The 19,777-nt window shown below is 39.1% G+C and overlaps 1 protein-coding gene across 3 annotated transcripts in view; it reads left to right on the top strand.

Annotated features, from left to right (window-relative positions):
- Positions 1–7,061, top strand: part of ZNF385D (zinc finger protein 385D) — a 739,643-nt gene extending 732,582 nt beyond the window's left edge. For 2 of the 3 annotated variants that reach the window (XM_036267087.1, XM_036267088.1), the window contains 3 exons: positions 3,091–3,269; positions 4,364–4,465; positions 6,779–7,012. In XM_036267087.1, coding sequence (XP_036122980.1) covers positions 3,091–3,269; positions 4,364–4,465; positions 6,779–7,012 — 515 coding nt within the window. Of the gene's footprint in view, positions 1–3,090; positions 3,270–4,363; positions 4,466–6,778 lie in introns of all 3 variants that reach the window. The other variant, XM_036267089.1, reaches the window with a different exon arrangement.
- The last annotated feature ends 12,716 nt before the right edge of the window (positions 7,062–19,777 follow it).

Below are 19,777 nucleotides of genomic sequence, written 5' to 3'. Positions count from 1 at the left end.
GAGAGAGAGAGACATCGATGTGAGAGAGATACATCATTTGATTGCCTCCTGCACACGTCCTGACCAGGGCTAGGGAATGAACCTGAAACCCAGGCTACGTGTCCTTGACTGAGAATACAACCTGAGACCCCTTTGGTGTGCAGGCGGACACTCTAACCACTGAACACACCAGCCAGAGCCTAATAATCACTGTTTTTATATTAACGCATATTGAATCTCTCAGAAATGTCACTGCTTTAAAACTAAAAGGACATCTTTTCTTAATTTTAGCTCTGCTTGGAGGAAATACCCTTCTAGTTTATTCAAGCTTTAAGGTCTTGTAAAACTACCTAATAGCTATTTAATTATGATTGACAATCTGCTACAAATTCAAGAGGTTATATGGTACAAAAGTTCCACTCTACTAATGATGAATAGTAAGCCCAGAGTCAAAGCTATTAGTTGAAGGTTTTCACCCCATCTTGCTACAAGTGTGTGTGTGTGTGTGTGCATGTGTGCATGCGCCCACATGCGCACAAGTGTAGTTAAGGCATGTATGGGTAGGCGTATTCAGTTTTCCTGTCTTTGCTAGCTTCTGTAGAGAGACCAACACTGCAGTAATAATGCTAAAAATCCAATGATTTTCTGAGAGAATGGGTGTTTCTCAAATGTTCACATGTATCCCATTTCTCCTCTTCCCCTAAGGACATGACATAGGGGGGACTTAACTTGCCAAAGATATTATGGAGAGAATTTTATGTTTTGGACCTTAACCTACTGTTTCTGATCCCCTGCTACTGGGGCCAAATCCTTTTGAATTTCCTCTCATCTCCATAACTCACCTGAAACTCAATCCTGAGGCGAGCCACCTACACCTGGCTCGGTTCTCAGACGAGATAAACTACTGAAATATTGTTGAATAGGCAAAAACACTTTTCTGCTCCATCCAGGTCCCACCAAACACCAGCTCCCATAACAAGTGAGCCAGGAGTCCTCCAGAGAGGATGACAGTCACTCTCCTACTGACTACTTTTAGGCATTTGTAAACCAAACCAGCCCCAGGAATGCTTTTCAGTTTGACTGAAAAGCCTACATGGCAAAGAAATATTTTGATAAAATCACCTGTTTGGGGAAAGAAGGTTGAACAACTAACAACCATCTACACACACACACACACACACACACACACGCACACGATGTGTGTGTATGTATCTTGCTCCCTAGAGGAACACTGTGGCCCTCCTCTCTCTTATGCCATCTCCATACAAAGTAGAAAGCACTTGGGTCTCTGTGGGACCTCAGTGGGGCCCAGCAGCCACCACCACGATGCAGTTCTGTGGCTCCGTGTTGCAGTTGCTCTCGTCTTCTCACTAGGTGTTGACAGTCTTCTTTTCTTACAGGTCGAGATAAGAACATTTTCATAGCTGTGCATCCCAATATGAAATTCAAAGTGGGGAATCTAAGTTGTAAAAAATATGCACTTATATTAAAGTCAGTCAAGTTGTAATCATTTTTAAAAAAGAAGCAGTCCAGCCAGTGGAGCTCAGTGGATTGAGCATCTCAGGCCCATGGACTGAGAGGCCCCACCCAGTTCCATTGCCTCCAGGGCACACGCCCAGGTTGTGGGCTCCATCCCCAGTGGGGGGCATGCAGGAGGCGGCCAATCGATGTTCTCTCTCGCATAGTTTCTATCTCTCTCCCCAAAATCAATAAAAACATATTTTAAAAAGGAAAACAGCGACAGCCAGGTGGCTCTAAACCTGCCTCACGTAGTCCTTGTCCCTTATTTAAGACGGTGGTGATCACCGACTTGAACTGCCCCTGCATGTTTTCCTCACTAAGAGTCACTGGTTCTGGGAGGCTGGCCCAAGAATCAGAAGTTACAAATCCTTTCTTGTGCTTGCAGAACTGATAACAGTCTAGTAAACACAATTAGGAAGGAGAAACCACTAAAAAGGGATTTAAAAACCAGGGTGACAGAAAGGACATAAATGATTACAAGGTAAATTTTCTTAGCAAAAACACATGACTAAGTGAAAAAAAAATAAAGACTTCTTAGCAACTCTAAGAAAAAGGAAATTGTGAGCAAAATTTTGAGAGAAAACTCCTACTGTGAACTTTAGTAATTTTTAAAAAATAAGCAGCCCTGGCTGGTTTGGCTCAGTTGTTAGAGCATTGACCCACGGACCCAAGGGTCGCAGGTTCGATTCCGGTCAAGGGCACGTACCTCTGTTGCGGCTCATCCCCGGCCCTGGTTGGAGTTGTGCAGGAGACAACCAGTCGATGTGTCCCTCTGCCATCAATGTTTCCCTCTCTCTCTCTCCCCTCCTTCCCACTCCGTCTGAAGATAAATGGAAAAGAATCTTCAAGTTAGGATTTTAAAAAGAAGCAAATGTTGAGTTACATGTGTGACAATCCAAAGATGTTGCTGGTTTTTTAAAAGATGCATGTATTTATAGTGATCTGCTTAGCCTATGATTCCACCCTCATCTTCTTGGTCATTTATTTTCACTTAAAATCACACAGCCCATCAGTGTGGGCTTTACTATCCTATATAAGGTGTTATTGTTGTTTTTCATAGTCATTAAGATCTTTATACTATTACTCTTCCTCTTTGAACCTAAAACACATAGCCAGGAAAACCTATTTGTATTCTGTTTAGAAAGTGAGTATTTAATTAGTGCCACTTGGGTAAATACACCTTGTATAAAGTGATTACATTTTTAGCACATCACCTTCAACTGTACCTATAGCAACTAAATCACTCTTCCTCATCGGCTGCCATTTATGTCTTATTAGTATCAAGAGGAGATGAAATGAAGTCACACCCATTTAATTTCATCTCAGGACTCCAGTTTAGTTACTATGTTGATTGTACTTATTTGTAATGTAGGGCACTATTTAAAAACCACAACAATAAGTTATTAAGTAATGATGTATAAGGTGGTCTGAACATATCGTTATGGTCTTCCAAGTCATGCATATACTTCAGCAATGACCCCTGGGAGTACCGCTCTAAAACTAGGAATGTTTTATTATTGTATTATTTCTTGAAGGTGTATACCAGATAAGATTTTTCTCCTCTTTTTTTCTCCTAAATATTTCTGGCAGGTACAAAGCACAAAACCATGCTAGAAGCCCGGAATGGAAGCGGGACTATCAAAGCCTTTCCTCGGGCAGGTGTGAAAGGCAAAGGACCAGTTAATAAGGGAAACACAGGCCTGCAAAACAAAACGTTTCACTGTGAAATCTGTGATGTGCATGTCAACTCAGAAACACAACTTAAACAGGTAGGCCCCACATATTCTAGAAATGAAACAGGCAGGGGGCTGCATGTGCGGGATGTTTGTGTTTTCATTATTCCCTTTCTATTTTTTCTCACATCCGTCCGTCCGTCCGTCCGTCCATCCGTCCATCCATCCATCCATCCATCCATCCATCCATCCATCTGTCCGTTCATCCATCCACTTCTATTCATTGTCCTTATTTATGTATGCTAATTTATTTTGTTGCTGAGTGAATACTAAAATATAGTGGCTTCTCAGACCTTTTGGAAATTATTTGAAGTGAGTGTGCACCATTTTTATAATGCAAATGGCAGGAAAGGTATATCAGCTCTTTTTTCTGCCAGGTTTCCCATTCAAAAGCGTTGGTTTTATTTAAAGTCCACATTACAATGTTTAGATTTTTGTTTGTTTGTTTTTATTTTTACTTGTTTAGATATTTACATGCTAACTGTATCCTATGCTATTCTTTCATTATATGTACTTTATTACATGGTCTTGCACTGTATTTTGAAATCCTGTAGCCACCTGTTAAAGAGGTGACGGATCCTGTTGCATTCACTCTTAGTCTGAGTAGCTTTACAAAGGGATCGATTATGTTTCCAGCTGAAAGCCCAGTCCTCATATTGTGTCGTGTTTTAATAAGCATGTGAAGCGTATTCTGCTGATTCATGCACCTTAGTTTGTTTATCTTTCGAATTTAAGGGGTTGACACTTGGCTGTACAAATATGAGGATAAATATTAGTATGGAGATAAATTCATGCCTGCCTGGGCATCTTTGTTTATCTGCATATCAACTTCTTTCGGGCATTCCTTTCATTTATAAACTTCTAAAAAGGGAGATCTATTCGACGACAAGGAGAAAAGCTGGGGGAAAGGTCCTTCTATTTGTTAAAACATACACTAGAATGGTTAGCATAAAAATATATGTCCTCGAGGCATCCGAATCCAAGGACAAATGTGCACGCTTGTTTTTATATTTGGCTTTCTGAAACTTGCATGAAATCATTAATATTCTTCCCCAGTTTCAAGTGATATTTGTGAGGGCTTCTTTGGTTTGACTCTTTTTTAAGCTGTCATTTTTAATTGCTTTTAATAGCACATTAGCAGTAGAAGGCACAAAGACAGAGCTGCTGGGAAGCCCCCGAAACCTAAATACAGTCCTTACAACAAGCTACAGAAGGCAGCACATCCGCTGGGGGTGAGTGTCACCTGCTGAACTGGGATTGCTGTTGTCACTTACTAAGGGAAATAAATGGGAGGTACCTCGGTAATGACAAACAATTGATTTGAGAGTTCAACCTCTAGACCACCAACGGAATTTTTGGTTTCATGAGTTGTTGGGGTGTTTTGCCACCTTTAGCCACAGGATTTACCTTCCTGAGTGGTGCTCAGGTTTATGACAGAGTGTGGGGAAGGGATAAAAGTCCAACTCTTTTGAGTCAGGTAAGTAGTCACCCAAAATCTGCTCTTGACATTAGTGGATCCATTTAGGGAAGAATATCGGTGAACATCAAGTTTTTGAATCTCCTTTTTAGTATCTTCAAGAGACAAAGCAATAGTATTATTAATAGACTCAAAAATATTTTGGATTTTGAGTGATACAGTCACAAAGGCTTGACTTACTGCATGGAATTACTCACCGGGGTCACCATGTAACGCCTAGGAAGTACTTCCTGGGAAGTGCTCTCTTCTCATTACTCTACATGTGCCTTTTAGATTAGCAAACATTCTAGTACTGATGTTCTACCTGGAATTTTTGTAAGGTTTAAGGGAAATCTGTGAACCTCCTGACATCTTAGGCTAATATTTATGACCATGTACTTTTTTGTGTTGTTCTGGTTAATTGTACACAGCTTTCATCAGAGAGACACTGGGCACAATGAAAAATTAAGAACAACTGATAAAAAATATGCACTGAATTGTGCATTTTTAAATCTGTTTTCTTCAAAATAGACTTTATTAATACAGTTGACCCTTGAACAACATGGGTTTGAACCCTACAGGTCCACTTATATTCGAATATCTATAAATACAGTTGGCCATCCATATCCGTGTGTTTTGCATTCATGGATTCAACCAACCTCAGCTTGAAAATAGTATTTTTGAACCACAGTTGGGAACCTTCAGCTGTGGAGGGCAGGGGTGACTAGGTAAGTTTGGGGGGAGTCAAAAGTTACACAGAGATTTTCAGTGGTGCTGGGGGAGGGTGGTAACCCCAATCTCCCCACCCCAGCATTGCTCAAGGGCCAACTATAATTGGTGCTATTTTATGCTGCTGACACATGATAATATAGGTAAAGGGAAACTTCATCTATTATGAGAGCTAAATATGAGTTGACCCAATTAACTTGGTAGCATCATCCATTTTTATGCAAATGAAGTCACTTTACTCTTTTGTACAGTGGCAATTTTATCTGCATTTTGAGGCTGTGAATTCTGCACAGAGCTGATTTTCAGCCTCACTAGTCATAACCTTGAGTGCTGTCTCTGACCAGCATGGACACAGCCTTCAACAATCAAGTAGTTTTTGAATAAAGAGACAAGTCTAATCATGATAATGTTAGCATCCATCCAAGACCTCCTTACCTAGCATCACGTTACTGTTTCCACACAATGGAATCTTTTCTTCATGCGAACGACCATCTTACCAGTGCTCCTAGCCAGAGAATGAACTGGTTTTGTCCAGTAGGATTGAGAGATTGTTGCTACCATTGCACAAAGACAAAGCAAAACATGTCAGACTTTTGGGGAGATAAGTTTTCTTTACTTCTTTATTGAAAGTGGGATTTTGTTATTTTTCTTTTTCTTGATTAGACCTCACACCTCTCTGTGCTGCTCAGTTAATACACTTGAGTAGTCTATTAGTAACTGACAGCATCAATGATAATCTTTATAAAAATGTATGTTGCATGATATATAATGCATGTGTATAGGATGGAGTAAAAAAATCCCTATTTTTCTCAATATGAATACTCCCCACAGGAAGTGTATGTATCAAGAAAAATAAGGTTGCTGAGTACTTTTCTAAAGGACATTCCAAAACCCGAGCTCGGCCATTTTCAGGGGTCTCCCAGCTCTTCCAGAGGAAGGATGGCCTCCACCTCCATTCCCTTCAGTGTCCCCTCACAGTTGTGCACGTACCTTTGTGGCTGTTTACGGCTCCATTTGAATGCCCTGGCCGGTTTGGCTCAGCAGTTAGAGCATCGGCCTGTGGTCCGGAGAGACCCGGGTTCGGTTCCCGCTAAGGGCATGTACCTTGGTTGCAGTTTGTCCCCGGCCCTGGTTGGTTGTGCGGGTGGCGACCACTTGATGTGTCCCTTTCACATCGATGTTTCTCTCTCTCTCTGTTCCTCTCTCTCCCTCCCACTCTATCTGAACAAAGAATGGAAAAATGTCCTCGAGTGGGGATGATTAAAAAAAAAGAAAAGCTGCCTACCATTTGGGATGCCAAGTGTCGCCTCCAAAACGTGTGTTCTTGCACTCGTTCATTCTCTCTCTCTCTCCCTTGCAGGTAAAGTTGGTATTTTCAAAAGAACCTTCGAAGCCATTGGCTCCACGAATCCTCCCGAATCCACTGGCAGCTGCAGCCGCCGCAGCAGCCGTGGCCGTGAACTCCCCGTTCAGCCTGCGCACGGCGCCCGCGGCCACGCTGTTCCAGACGTCGGCGCTGCCGCCCGCGCTCCTGCGCCCTGCCCCCGGGCCCATTCGGACCGCCCACACCCCCGTGCTCTTTGCGCCCTACTGAGCGCCGCGCCGCGGGGTGGCGCTGTACTGCAATAATTTTTCAAAAAACAGAAAACAGAACAAACAAAAGAGAACTATGCAGTGTTTATTTATAGTTCAAAGTATATCTGAAGAGCCAGGACTTTTGATAGTGAATTGAAAAGATTATTTAAAAAAAAAGGGGGGGGGTGGGAGTTTTGGGGGGGTGGGGGAGGTGGGGTGGCATTTTCTCCAAATTCAAGCATTCCTCTTGAACATCGGTTTTTAGAAGTGATCTCCAGCATCAACTTGTGGCGGTATCTAGAACTTACGAAGCCTATGTGACTGTGCTTTTGGGCACCTCTTTCCCTCTGCATTGTCTTTCCTGCTTTATGAAACAACTATATATTGTCTAAGGGCATTACCTGGTTCCAATGTATATATAAGAATTTACCCTGTAGATTAAAATAATACACATAAAAAAAAAAAAAAGAAGAAGAAGAGAAAAAAACAGAAGCAACACTGTGAATAGTAGTACCCGTGCCGGTCCTCTTGCTATGACAGCACTTAGTGGGTATTGATCCCAACAACAGTAGATACAGTAGATGTCTCGTAAAACAATAGTGCTGTGTCTCAATCTATGCCACTAGGATTTCAAGAGTTGCAAAAGGTAGAACGAACAACTATTTCATGCCAGTAAGCAGTCAAAAAATAAACAAACACCCGGTGGTGGTTCTGGAGGTCTGCCTGGTCCACCTTCTCCCCTCTTGTCCAGCGTGGAGATGATTTTGAGTTCAGAACAGTATAACAGGGCCATGTAGAGAGGTGGGGGAGATATTTATAAAGATATATTTTTTTTTTCCCCAAAGTACCATTTTCCCACCCTGAAGCAGTATTGCTGGAAATTAAGGGAAGTATGTGTAATGAACTTATATCTGAAAACAGGTAAAATCATGCATCATGAGTATTTGAAAAGAAATCAGTACAACTCTTCTGTTTCATGGATAAGGGACAATCATAACTTAGGATGATAATGCCAAGTAAAGATCTTCCAGTAAAAACAGAATATTGTACCTCTGCAATATCCCTTTATATCATACCAGTAGGATTGTCTCTTAGGCAAAGGTTTCTGCCTGGAATATGATGGTAGACCTTAGCTATTGGTATGAGTTTTTTGTTTTTTTAGCTTTCCTACTGATGTGATATAAAACAATTAATATATATTTAAATGTTAGTAAAACAAAAAAAATTAATTGAAGTTCATTGCAGACCAGGATATAGTGTTAAAAAAAATACTGGTAAGATGCACTTGACCATCATTTCTCTAGTGGAGTTGTAAAATACCAACAGCCTTTGATAGTCACCATTAGGCTGAAAGGAGTTGATGTTTTACCTTTAAAACAAGATTTATCAGGGGTATATATAAATATATGTATATTGTATATATGTTAGAAAGATTAAGAGAATAACTTATAAAAAGAAAATCTATATAAAATAATTATATAACCATCCATGTTACATGTTATCATTAAGTTGGTAACAAATGGCATAAAAATAGCTGTGCCTTTAATTTGTGATAAAGGCTATTTGCTTTTTCCCATAGAGAGCTAACATATAGCTATCACTATGATGGGGTTTGATGCAGCCAGCCTGTTGCATTAATAAGAACAATGGCAGTCAAACTTTGAACAATGATAAAAACATGTGCAAATAAACCCTACATGATTTAAGTTTAAAGAAAAAAAATATTTTTGAAAAGGTTTTGTAAAGATTATTTAAAAACATAGGGAAGGGTTGGATATGGCCTTCCTAAAACTGCTCTTATCTAAACTGTAGTAACCGTTTGAGAGGTATAAAGATTCGAGATGAAACCATTTGAGAGAGAGGTATTTAGCATTTGTCATTTTATATTTAAGAAACACCCATAGCGTGCTTGGTGCTCAACATTAAACATGGTCTTTGGAGTTCTTGTCTACCATCTAGTTATAAACATTTGTCATATAAACATATCTTTAAAGCAGTTGGCTTTATATATCTTTTGTTAAACAAACAACAACAAAAAAGAAAGAAGGGACAAAGGAAAGAAACTATTTCATCAGTCCTCGCTAAAAAAGAATTTTAAACTATACACTATACATCCTGGTTAAACATGTTGGTTAGCATTAAAATTTGTATTTGAGAGTATCTGGTGATTTTTGCATTTACCAATATCTCTCCTCTTTGGTCTAAGCAAGTGTGTGTTTGTTTTTTTCACTCACAGACTCTGCTAGTACATCAGGTGGAGAGTTCCTCATGAGTTAGTTGTTTGGGATTCTGTCTATATCACGTGTGACTTTTTTCTGACTTGAGTTTCCTTTTCCTGCTTTGTCGGATATTTTGATCTTTCACTGTAAGTCAGCCTGAATTCCTGTCCAACTGCCTATACCTGATGAAGCGTCTCTCTCTGTTGGAGAACTTGGTGTTAATTGATGCAGACACACTACAATGTGCTTTCGCTGCTCCTCCCCGTGTTCCTCGTAGCCAGTCCACTAGAAGTCAGGGCCTGTGGGTTACAAGAGTCCTGGATCACAAGGTATTTCTAACTTTAATGATTTGCTGGGAACAAACAAATCAGCCATATTTTCTCCATCAGCCATATGAGAAAACTCAGAAATACGTAAATCCCTTCTGCCTCACTTCGCTATGGAACCATTTTTGTTTAAATGGTCTCTTAAATTGGAGTTGTAATCATCAGTTGTCTTTTACTCACTACCTAATAAAGGATGAAGCCTAACCTTAGAACTTACAGTGGATTCTCTGTGAATTGTTTCCCCCCACTCCACGCATTTATCAACACCAGATCAACATCTCTTACAGTTCAGACTGCTATAAAGCTATACCCTTCCCCTGAGGGGGCTTTCTCCTTGAATAAAGATTATTAATTCGGATTGGTCAGCAGTGGTACTCTGAAAATCCCCAAGGGTGGTCTGACTTTATGATTATATATATCCCTTCCCATGCATCACACCCATGACAAGAAAGGGATAGAGAAAGCATCTCTGATTCCATTTGAAACAAATATAAATGCATTGCAAGAGTCAACCGCCTCTGGAAGATGCATGGTTGCACCTCACCCAGATCATCCAGACAAATGGGAAACAGTTGTTGGGGAGGTACTGTGTTTCTCCTTTGAGAAAACAGGTGATTACAAATGACAAATTGCTCCTCTCACTGGTTCTAAATTTTGAAAAGTGGTGGTTCTATTCACATAAGCAAACACAGTTGGCTTTTGGCGATCTATATCACCCCTTCGTCATCCGAAAGGACTGTGATCTTCAGGTACTCTGTGGCTCCCCCTCGTCTATTGAAATGATTCACTGCTGTTATGATCAGAGATGGATATAATTTGGTTTTTTGAAAGGGGCTACATATTTTGCTGCCAAGGAACTACTTATCCAAGAGTGTGTTCATACTCAGAAATTAAAAGCAGTAAATCACAAAACAAAGGATTAAAAATGAAAAGATAATGAAGTTTTCAATATAGGACCAAAGTGTATTGTAGATATGCCCATGTAAGTTCCTAAGGAACAGAACCAATACAAAGCAGACACAGGCATTAAATTTCACTTATAATTAAATTTTAAACTCGATCTTTGTTTCCATACACATGTAATGTTTCAACTTTCCTGAAGAAATCAGAGCATGAAGCTGAAAGATATCTCGAATGGTTTAGAGACCTATTCCTTCAATCTGAACTGGTGTATAGAAATACCTTTCTGTTTGTAAGCATGGATAACATTGTATTAATAACTCCCTTTGTACAGGAAAGCATTATAAAGTTGTGGGGAAAACAATGAGCCTGAAAGAAGTCAAAGTCTATTGTCAACTTTGTCTCTGACCAGCAGGATAACAAATAGTCAACTAATGCTTTGTCCTTAATTTGTTCATCAATAATCTAGGCAAGGGTGAACAAAGGCTGAGCTGGTTTACTATTTCTACATTTAAAGGACCACTTCTCTTGTCCTCTCAGGAATAAAACAGCTCTTCACATATCTGCAAGTGTCCAGAGAAGTGTTCTGTATTCCCTTCTATCCTGAGTGTAAACCACACAGTAGGCCATTGATTTAATTAACCAGAATGTAGATGTCACCAGCAATTACCAGAGGAGGTGCTAATTCACATTGGACTTAAAACAAAGTCATGAAGGGTACACTGCATCTTTTTTCTCAATCTAGAACATAATGAATTTGGAATTAACCCCCAATGAAAGCAATAGAAAGTTGGCCATGTGGGTGTGGAAGGGAGCAACAGATTTAAATACCTTCTCATCCCTTTAGTTGTGCTTTCCCCCTACAGTACAAATGGACCCACTAATTCTGCCCTGGTTTTGCAGGTGCTTTAGCTAATGGCCACATTATCAAGACCATGTGTCCCCCAGCCAGAGGATATTAGTTATGCCCTCTCCCCATTGTTACCGCAAGAATTCAAGTCATGCCTCCTTCGATTGTCCTTGCTTTATTGAGCTTCACAGGAGTTGGGTTTTTCACAAAGTGAAGGCAAGAGCTTCCACCTGCAAAGAAATTAGGGCTTGCATTATCGCCAGATTTGCTCTATTAGGGCGATCTGGTATGGAACTGCCAAATCTCCGAGGTGTCCAGCTATGCGCTTTACTGAGGTGGTCTGGAACCAAACCGGCCATGTCTCCGAGGTATGTGTATATTTGAATTCAGTACTGACAGTTAGCGTTTTACATATTGATTGCTGTTGGTTTTCATTAAAAGGGCAGACTTGTTTTTGGAGCGTCTCTGCTGGTCTTTGCAAAGTATGCAGCAATAACTACAGAGGCTCCTATCAGGCAGTGAAATGGATCATTTATATGGCAAGTCTCCATTGTCTACTTACTGTTTCTGAGAATGATATTAGGGCTTCCAGCGAAAGACAGATATGTTGATATAGCATCCTCAGGAGGCCTATAAGGTATTTCTTTCCAGAAATGGATTTATAACTTACCAGAATTATGAATGGTGATGGAAGGCAGGTCTGCATTGGAAAAACCTCTGCGCTCCTTGATTAGAGGTTCGTATGGGTTACAAAGGGTCACAGAGTTTAAAGAATTCCCTGGTTGGCTCATCAATGCTCAGGTGTGAAATGAGCAAGAATTACCTTCCATCTGAGTGTCTTTTTGCTTCTTCTCAGTGATGGAAAGCCATCTTTCTTGGGTAGTCTAGTTTACTCTAGAAACTGCCAAAATGCATTTGAAGTCAAATCTGATGATTAATATGTATGAGCAAGTATAGTATTGTAGAGTTTGGTGACGTTTACTAAAACCTTAGAAAATGGGATCATGTTATTTTTGTGACAAGTTAACTCTAAAAGCAATTTCCAGAGTAGAGCTAAAGTGATTTGTGAGCAAAAAAGTATAACTAAATATAAGTACTGTTTCAGTGACCAGTTCTAAGGAATCTTAATCACTTCAGGGCACTGGAGAGATTGAAAAGTAGATATAATATCAAGGTACTATGCTCTCTAGTAACATTATTATGCTCACAATTTGAGTTGGGTAATGCATTGTACATTCCACGCAGGCTACTGACTTTGAATACAGAAGTTGAACCCTTATCAAGTCTTCAAATGGTGCAGGACATGGTAAAACAGGACTAAAGAAAATTAGGAGAGAGAATCTTTTCTTGGGGACACAGACTCCATTTTTTTCTGGGAAACAAGTTTTTGTTGTTGGTTTTTTGTTTTGTTTTGTTTTCTTTAGTCACTCAGTTATTTGATTGTCCAACTCTCTTGAAACATAAATCTATTGAGAAACGATGCTTTTACGGAGTTTTTAAACCATGGTTAGAGTGTATGAAATTTTAGTAACCGTGGGTTTTATTGGTTGGATACCTGTCAGCTAAGTTGAAAATACATTACATACAATTTCAGCGTAGGACCCTAGGGTTGGGGAGGTTACTACTGGGTAAAGACCCTCCATTAAATGCTCTGTGTCTACTGTGATGGAGAGCTAATAGCATTAGAGAGAGAAGAAAAACAAAGTTCTTGAGATTATGAAAAATTTAACTCTCGTGAAAGAGTTAAGAACATTCCATGGGATGACATCTGTTTTTTAAAGAAATTATTGAAAAGTGTGTGGAAGTATTAAATACTGAGGAAAAGCCTAGTGGCGGAGGGATCTGGGCGTGAGATTGATCATCACAGAACAAGGAGCATGGTGTCTGGCTTTAACACAAATATCTGTGAGGAACCTGGGCAACTCGTTATTTTGACTATTTCCTTCTAAAATTAAAAAATGTGGGGGAGTAATAATGAGGTTACTTTACAAAGATATGCTTTTAAAAAGGCTGAATTTACTAAAAACAAGAGGTTTGGGTCTCAAAATTAGTCCCAAAATTTTAAGCCTAATTCCTAATAATTTCAATAAAATTGTTCTAAAATGCATCTTATACTTAGAGTTTATATTCCCACATATTTGAAATTAGACTAATCTGATAACCAAAGCAACATCATATGTAGCTATATTAGATACTTAATTTGCCCGGGAAAAAACAAAAAAACGATATATTTTTTTAAAGAAACACTTCCTTATACATGTAGAGCTAAATGCTAGGAATATTGTTTTGTTGGTAAAAAAATTTAGTTATTTTTTAAATTTTTATTTTATCAGTTGAAATCTTATGTCAATTCAACTTTTTCTTTTTAACTTATTTGTAAGCAATCATTTCTGCTAGTAATATTTAATTTACTAGAATTTCAATGGAAAATGTAGCCCATGTATGCTGAAATATTCAAATCTCATGACCACTGGAGTTCAGCTATTTTAAAATGGTTATTCTTAACAACAGAACTACAAACGGACCCTATCAAGTGAATTGAGTGATTTTGCTTATCTACTGACATGAGCCGATTTGAGCCTTAATCTCAAGACTAAAAATAGCTTAATCTCAATACATTTAGTGATCACAAACTAAAGACAGTACTTGTTTTTGACAACTACACTTCTGATCAGAAACTTTGGCATTAACATTCAAAAACATTGAATGATATTTTTAAACTAACAAAAAAAATAGACTAAGGTCTCTCCCACATGTTTGTAACCCTGCAACAACTACTTAAGGAGAAAAATGTGATTTTTTTTTTTCCTCTCTCCTTAAAAGCGGGGCTTTTCCCAATATCAACAGCTTGGCAAAAGATTTCATTAGGTTTTACTTGATCGCAATAATATGTATTTGGCAGAACATTACCACAGACACTGAAGAGGTACAGTAGACAGGACTTTCTTGATTTAAAAGAAAGAAAGAAAATAAAGAGTAAAAGATTGGCCCGTAGCCGCACAGGGATGGGTCTGCGCTGCATCAGTCAGCTACAGTGATGCTACATGATGGTGGAACGTGCGTGTTCTCTCCTTATCTGCACGTATGGGAGCTCCAGTTAAGCAGCAGAAGCCAAAATGCTCAGAATGCAAATTTGTGCCACCTTACCAACCCATGTGTTCAGTAACTGACTTGCTCTTTTCTTCTTATCAAACCATGTTGAATAAGCTTGACTCTGAGGTTTTAGCTGTCCCCAGGTAGACTTGGACCATTGAGATGGGTTTTTTTGTTTGTTTGACATTTTGATGTTTGAATTATGATGATTTCTGTTGTTGTTATTGATTTTAATTGCAGACCCAAAGAACTGCCCTTTGTATGCCAGTGAAGCTCTAAATTTAAAATAATACTTAGGACAATTTACATGATTTGTATCATGCTATTCTTGTTTTAAGTCATGTAATAAAAGTCCCCTATATGCCAGTGACTTCCCCAAAATAAAATGAAGCTGCTATTAATTTTATTAGCTCAGACCTGTAAAATATAACACATTTTATCCTGCACTCTCTGGTTCTGTACTAAGGTAAGCTTGTAACTGTAAAGAAAGTAATCTTTATTTTTACCAGAAATTTTTAAAGAATTTTTCAGTTTCAATAAAAGAAAGACACTAGTGATATTTCTACGTGGTAAAGCTCCCTGGTTCCGCCAGCAGCTCTAGTAACACCTGTAGTCATCATGGTCTCTCTTTGTGACTATCAAAATTGTCCAGATAAATGTAACATTACTGGTGGTTTCAGGAAATTGGTACATTTATGTCCTTATTCTTCACTTGCTTCGTGAAATAAAGATGGTTGCTTATTTTCCTTTCATCCATAAATAATTCATAGGCACTGTATCCAATTTGGGAAACATTTTCCTTATTTTCATGTTCTTTTTCTTAGCATTTTATTGAATGTATTGGGGTGACATTGGTTAATACAATTACTATACAGGTTTCAGGTATACCATTCTACAGTACATCATCTGTATATTGTATTGTGTGTTTACCAGCTCAAGCCAAGTCTCCTCCATCACCATTTATCCCCGATTTACCTTTTTAGTTTGAGTTTTAAGGATCTTTGGAAGATGAGTATTAGAAAAAATTAACTATGTATTCTATATGTTCTACTCTGCTTGTTTGTAATATCTTACCATTTAGAAAAGTACAGAAAATCGACATAACAAGATTGTTCCAAGTGTCAACTAAGACATCTAGTGACTCACAGAACATGTGTCTTGTGACTGTTTCTTAAAAGAAATGTGCTTGAAGGAAAAAAAAAAGATAAAGTACTTTGTTTTTATTCATCTCTGAATGATGCCTATTCCATTGTCCCTTCTCCCTTGTTAGACAGGAGTTCTCATCTTGAAACTGACCACAGTCCTTTTCTATTAAGTGTAAAGCAGAACAGTTCTTTTATTTGTAACTTTAAAACCTTGTGGTTGGTCCTGGCTTCAAAAAAATTTCAGTGCCGAAAAGAGGTTTCAAGATCATGGTCCATATTTCCATAGGACCAAAACGGGTGTTTTTGCCCAAACCAGGTTTTTTGAACAAATTCTAATCAACTCCCGAACATCTAAAAATTAAAGTATTCTTTTTTAATTGGAAACTCTGATTTCTCTTGAAAAATCTGAGAGCCCTAGATTGCTACAGAGCAGCTATCAGCTGCGGTTGCACTGCGACTGCCCCCTTTAGACAAAGCAGAGTTTTGCAATTTATTATGATCTATATTCAGGCCCCAGTTCCTGTTTCCTGTAATCACTTGGTTTGCAAATCTCAGCATGGAATATTGGTTCTCAACCACCACATACTCCTTTGCCAGCTAGTTTTCAGGGCCCTTTTCATCCCTCTCCCTTCTCCCCCAACTCATTATTGCTGGATTCATCTTATAATGCTTTTGATTTTCATTTTGGCTAGGCGGTTTGCAAGGGGCAATGTTTTGAAACATCAATTTCATTAGGGTTTCCTTCCCCAGAATATGACCTGTGACAAATCAACGACTAGAATGTGTGTGGGATTTAAGAGCTGACATCCAGGAAAGATTTGGTTCAGGCAGTGGGGGACTAAATTCAAGAAAGGGATTCTGGCATTTTCTCAGTGTTTGCCTACAGGAGGATTTGGCTTCAACCATTAGCAGAAACTGGATTTCAGGAAGAAACACCAAGCATATTTCATATGAAAGCAATACCTGACCTCTTCTTCTTTAGGTAAAATATGAAGACAAATTTAGAAGTAGTAATGTTTCTGAACATACCTTTGCTGGATGCATTTGGTTCTTTTTTGTAGGGCCACAGACAACTTTCCTACAAATACCTGTAAGCGTCCAGATTATTATTTTGAACAAGAAAACCCATACTCATGTATTTTTATTAACTTTTAAAAGAAGTTAGTAAAACTTTTTTTTCCACACAGGAATAGCATTTAAAATATAGAATTAGCTATAGTATGCAAAATAGCTGTCCTTTCCTTCCTGGACAATAAACCCACACACTGGCATTAATATTAACATCCATGGTTTTTAAATTGCTAATTATCTACTAGCAAAGGTCTCTTTCCTGTTGTTTTACTTGGAAATAAAAAAAATAATAACAAAAAAGTAGATCATAAGTTTCTTTTGAGTGTTCCAAGCTAGGAGTCCAAGCCAAAACTAGAGTTGGAATCTGGACGAACATACAACTGCACATTTTTCAAAGTGTGTAATCCACGCATTGTGAATAATTTCTGGCAAGTCCTAGGAAATTGGTCATGGTCTTTCTAATCATAGCCTGGGAATTGTTATGCTGAAGCTAAAACCAAATGTCAGTTAAGGTCTGATGCTGTGGGAAACAATCAGGGCATTACTGAATTACCCTCCTGCTAAAGAGTTCACCTTCAAAAGCTAATGATCAGTTTATCATGTTTTATTCATTAGCTGGAATTTTGTTCAAGAGTGTCAGAGCATCTCAGGTAGGCTGGGTTATGATGGGAAACACAACATCCACGTACCCTCTGCACGTTTGTGATTTATTTAGCCGAGAGTGCAGAACTCAGCAGAGGCAAAATGCTGTGCCGAGGAGGAGAACAGGAAGTCTGTGTTGGCCACTGTTTTCTTCTCTCTGGATCCCTCCGGCTGGGAAGTGGGAGAGACAGAGGGCACGGTCGCAAGCAACATCTGCTATAAGGTTCTGCCAGGTTTATGAAGAAAAGCCCCGTTTATCCTAACTCACTGCCCTTGTATCCTAAGGTCTATTCATTTCCTAAGGCCGCTAGAACAAGTAGCAATGCACACTGATGGCTGGAAACAACAGAAATCCGTTCTCTTCCAGTTCTGGGGACTAAGAGTCCAACATCAAGGCGTTGGCAAGATGGGTTCTTTCGTAGGGGCTCAGGGACCACCTGTGTTATGCCTTCCAGTTCCTGGTGGTTGCCAGCAGCCTGGCACACAGGTGAACACTCCTGCCTTTGCTTTCACGACGGGCTTCTCCCCACGTGTCCCTCTAGGGACAGTGTCTCCCATTCTTATAAGGACGCCAGTCATAACAGATGGGGAACCCACCCTCCTTCAGCATGACTTCACTTAAGTAATTACATCTGCAAAGATCCCATTTCCAAATAAGGTCACATTCTCACATTCTGAGGTAGGGCTTCAACTAATCTTTCTGGCGGAGATAGCCAACTCACTTCAGGCTTCTTTCGCTTTTCCCAGCTAACTTACACTAACAATCTGTACTCTTCCCTTGAAGGGGTGATTTACAGTCTTAGGACCTGCCTAATTCTTGAGCCAAACCAGTACCATCAAGGCCTCCACCTTTATCACTGAAGTTTGAAGTGCCAGGCAAGAGGAACAGGGCTCTGAAAACTGTCTATTTCTCTGTTTGTCTATTTCTCAAACATTCTGTCCCTTTCTATCCACAATCAACCCTATTGTCTTAGGTTGGTCCCCTAGAATCTGAACCCGAAATGGGATACTAATGAAAGCTGGCTTTTCCTGGGGTTGTGCTCTCAGGGGAGAAGGAGTAAGGGAAGAGCCAGAGAAGACAGCTAAAGACTAGCTTCAGACTGGTCTCATAGGAAGCTCTGAGTATGTTCAATAATTCTTTAATATAGTATTTGATCATTAGTAGAATCTAAGGATAAGGTATTAAAAGAGATGAGTCAGAAAAAACTGAGAAAAAAAAAGGTGATTAAAAGGACCATGGGCCATCTGTAACACTTTGTCTGGAACACTTTGTCTGGAGTACTTTGTCTGGAGTACTTTGTCTGGAGTACTCTGTCTGGAGTACTTTGTCTGGAGTACTTTGTCCGGCACACTTCCAGGTTATACCGGTTGCACTGGTGTACTAATTCATGTGCTGCGTTCAAGCTCAAGTGTCCTGGTTTGCTTAATAAACTGTATGGAGTGTTTATTTTTGACTCTCCTTTTCCCAAATTATGAAATGAGTGGTTTGAAATAGATAATATGTAAGGGCCCTTCCAACAATAATAGTTTCTGTATAGTACTTTGTATTTAATAAAACATGTTGCTTTTTGAGGAAATCCACTTGGAAATGAGATAGACTATGTCTCCTAGAGAAGTAGTTGATAAATTATAAATGAAGTTAGTGAATTTCTTATTTGTCCATCCTCCCATTGTTCCATCCATCTGTTCATGCATCTTTTATTAGTAGTATGCTGTTATAATATACCCTATGCTATTGGATGAGTTAGAGGAAGGTAACTAAAACATATTCAATGCCAGTTTTTATACCAAATCCTACGTTTCTGAGTTTTTAAAAATATTTGTTCAGTCATCACAGGGACAAATATTATTATTTCCATATTAAAAATGTAAAATAAGATCTGAAAAGTCAAGCAGCTGCCCTAAGATAAATAATAAGTGAGTTTGGAGACAACATTTAGATCAAGAACTCCAATGCCTAATTTTGTTCTACTATGTAATGCAAAATTTTAATCAGGCTCTTTCTTAGAATAACAAAATGTCATAGACTCTAGCTCGAGAATAGGTAATTAGAAATTGTTTGTAGTACAGGTTGAAAAAACACAGCTTTTAATTAAATTTGTTGAGGAATAATAACGTTGGCAATGATCACAAGGATAATGACGATATTCGTGCTGATGACTTGGAGCTCATTTCAAATTCAGACCACTTCACTTTTGCCATCTTTGCCCACCAGAGTGATCTAAGACAGTCAGACCAAAGTGCGAGTTCTCTACCCACTCATCAACCCTTTTACTGCTCTTGGCAGTACCTGTTATATTCAATTTCACATTTATTTTACGTAGTCCTCAGTGTGTTGTAGTCACTTTAATACAACAGTAAGATTGATGTGCGAGGGGTCATCAATTACACAGCAGCAAGGAGAGGCCCTGCTGAACCTAATGAATTCGTTAACAGCAGTCTGAAATCACAGAACCCCAAGACTTCTGGTCATGGTGTTTTGTCTACCCCCATTGGCTATGAGCAAGCGCTCCGACCGATGCAGGTGAAATGTGTGAT

This window comes from Molossus molossus, unplaced genomic scaffold (assembly GCF_014108415.1).
Source record: "Molossus molossus isolate mMolMol1 unplaced genomic scaffold, mMolMol1.p scaffold_m16_p_18, whole genome shotgun sequence".
Classification (NCBI taxonomy): domain Eukaryota; kingdom Metazoa; phylum Chordata; class Mammalia; order Chiroptera; family Molossidae; genus Molossus; species Molossus molossus.
Note: the sequence above shows the minus strand (reverse complement) of the source record. Positions and strands in the feature narration are given on the sequence as shown.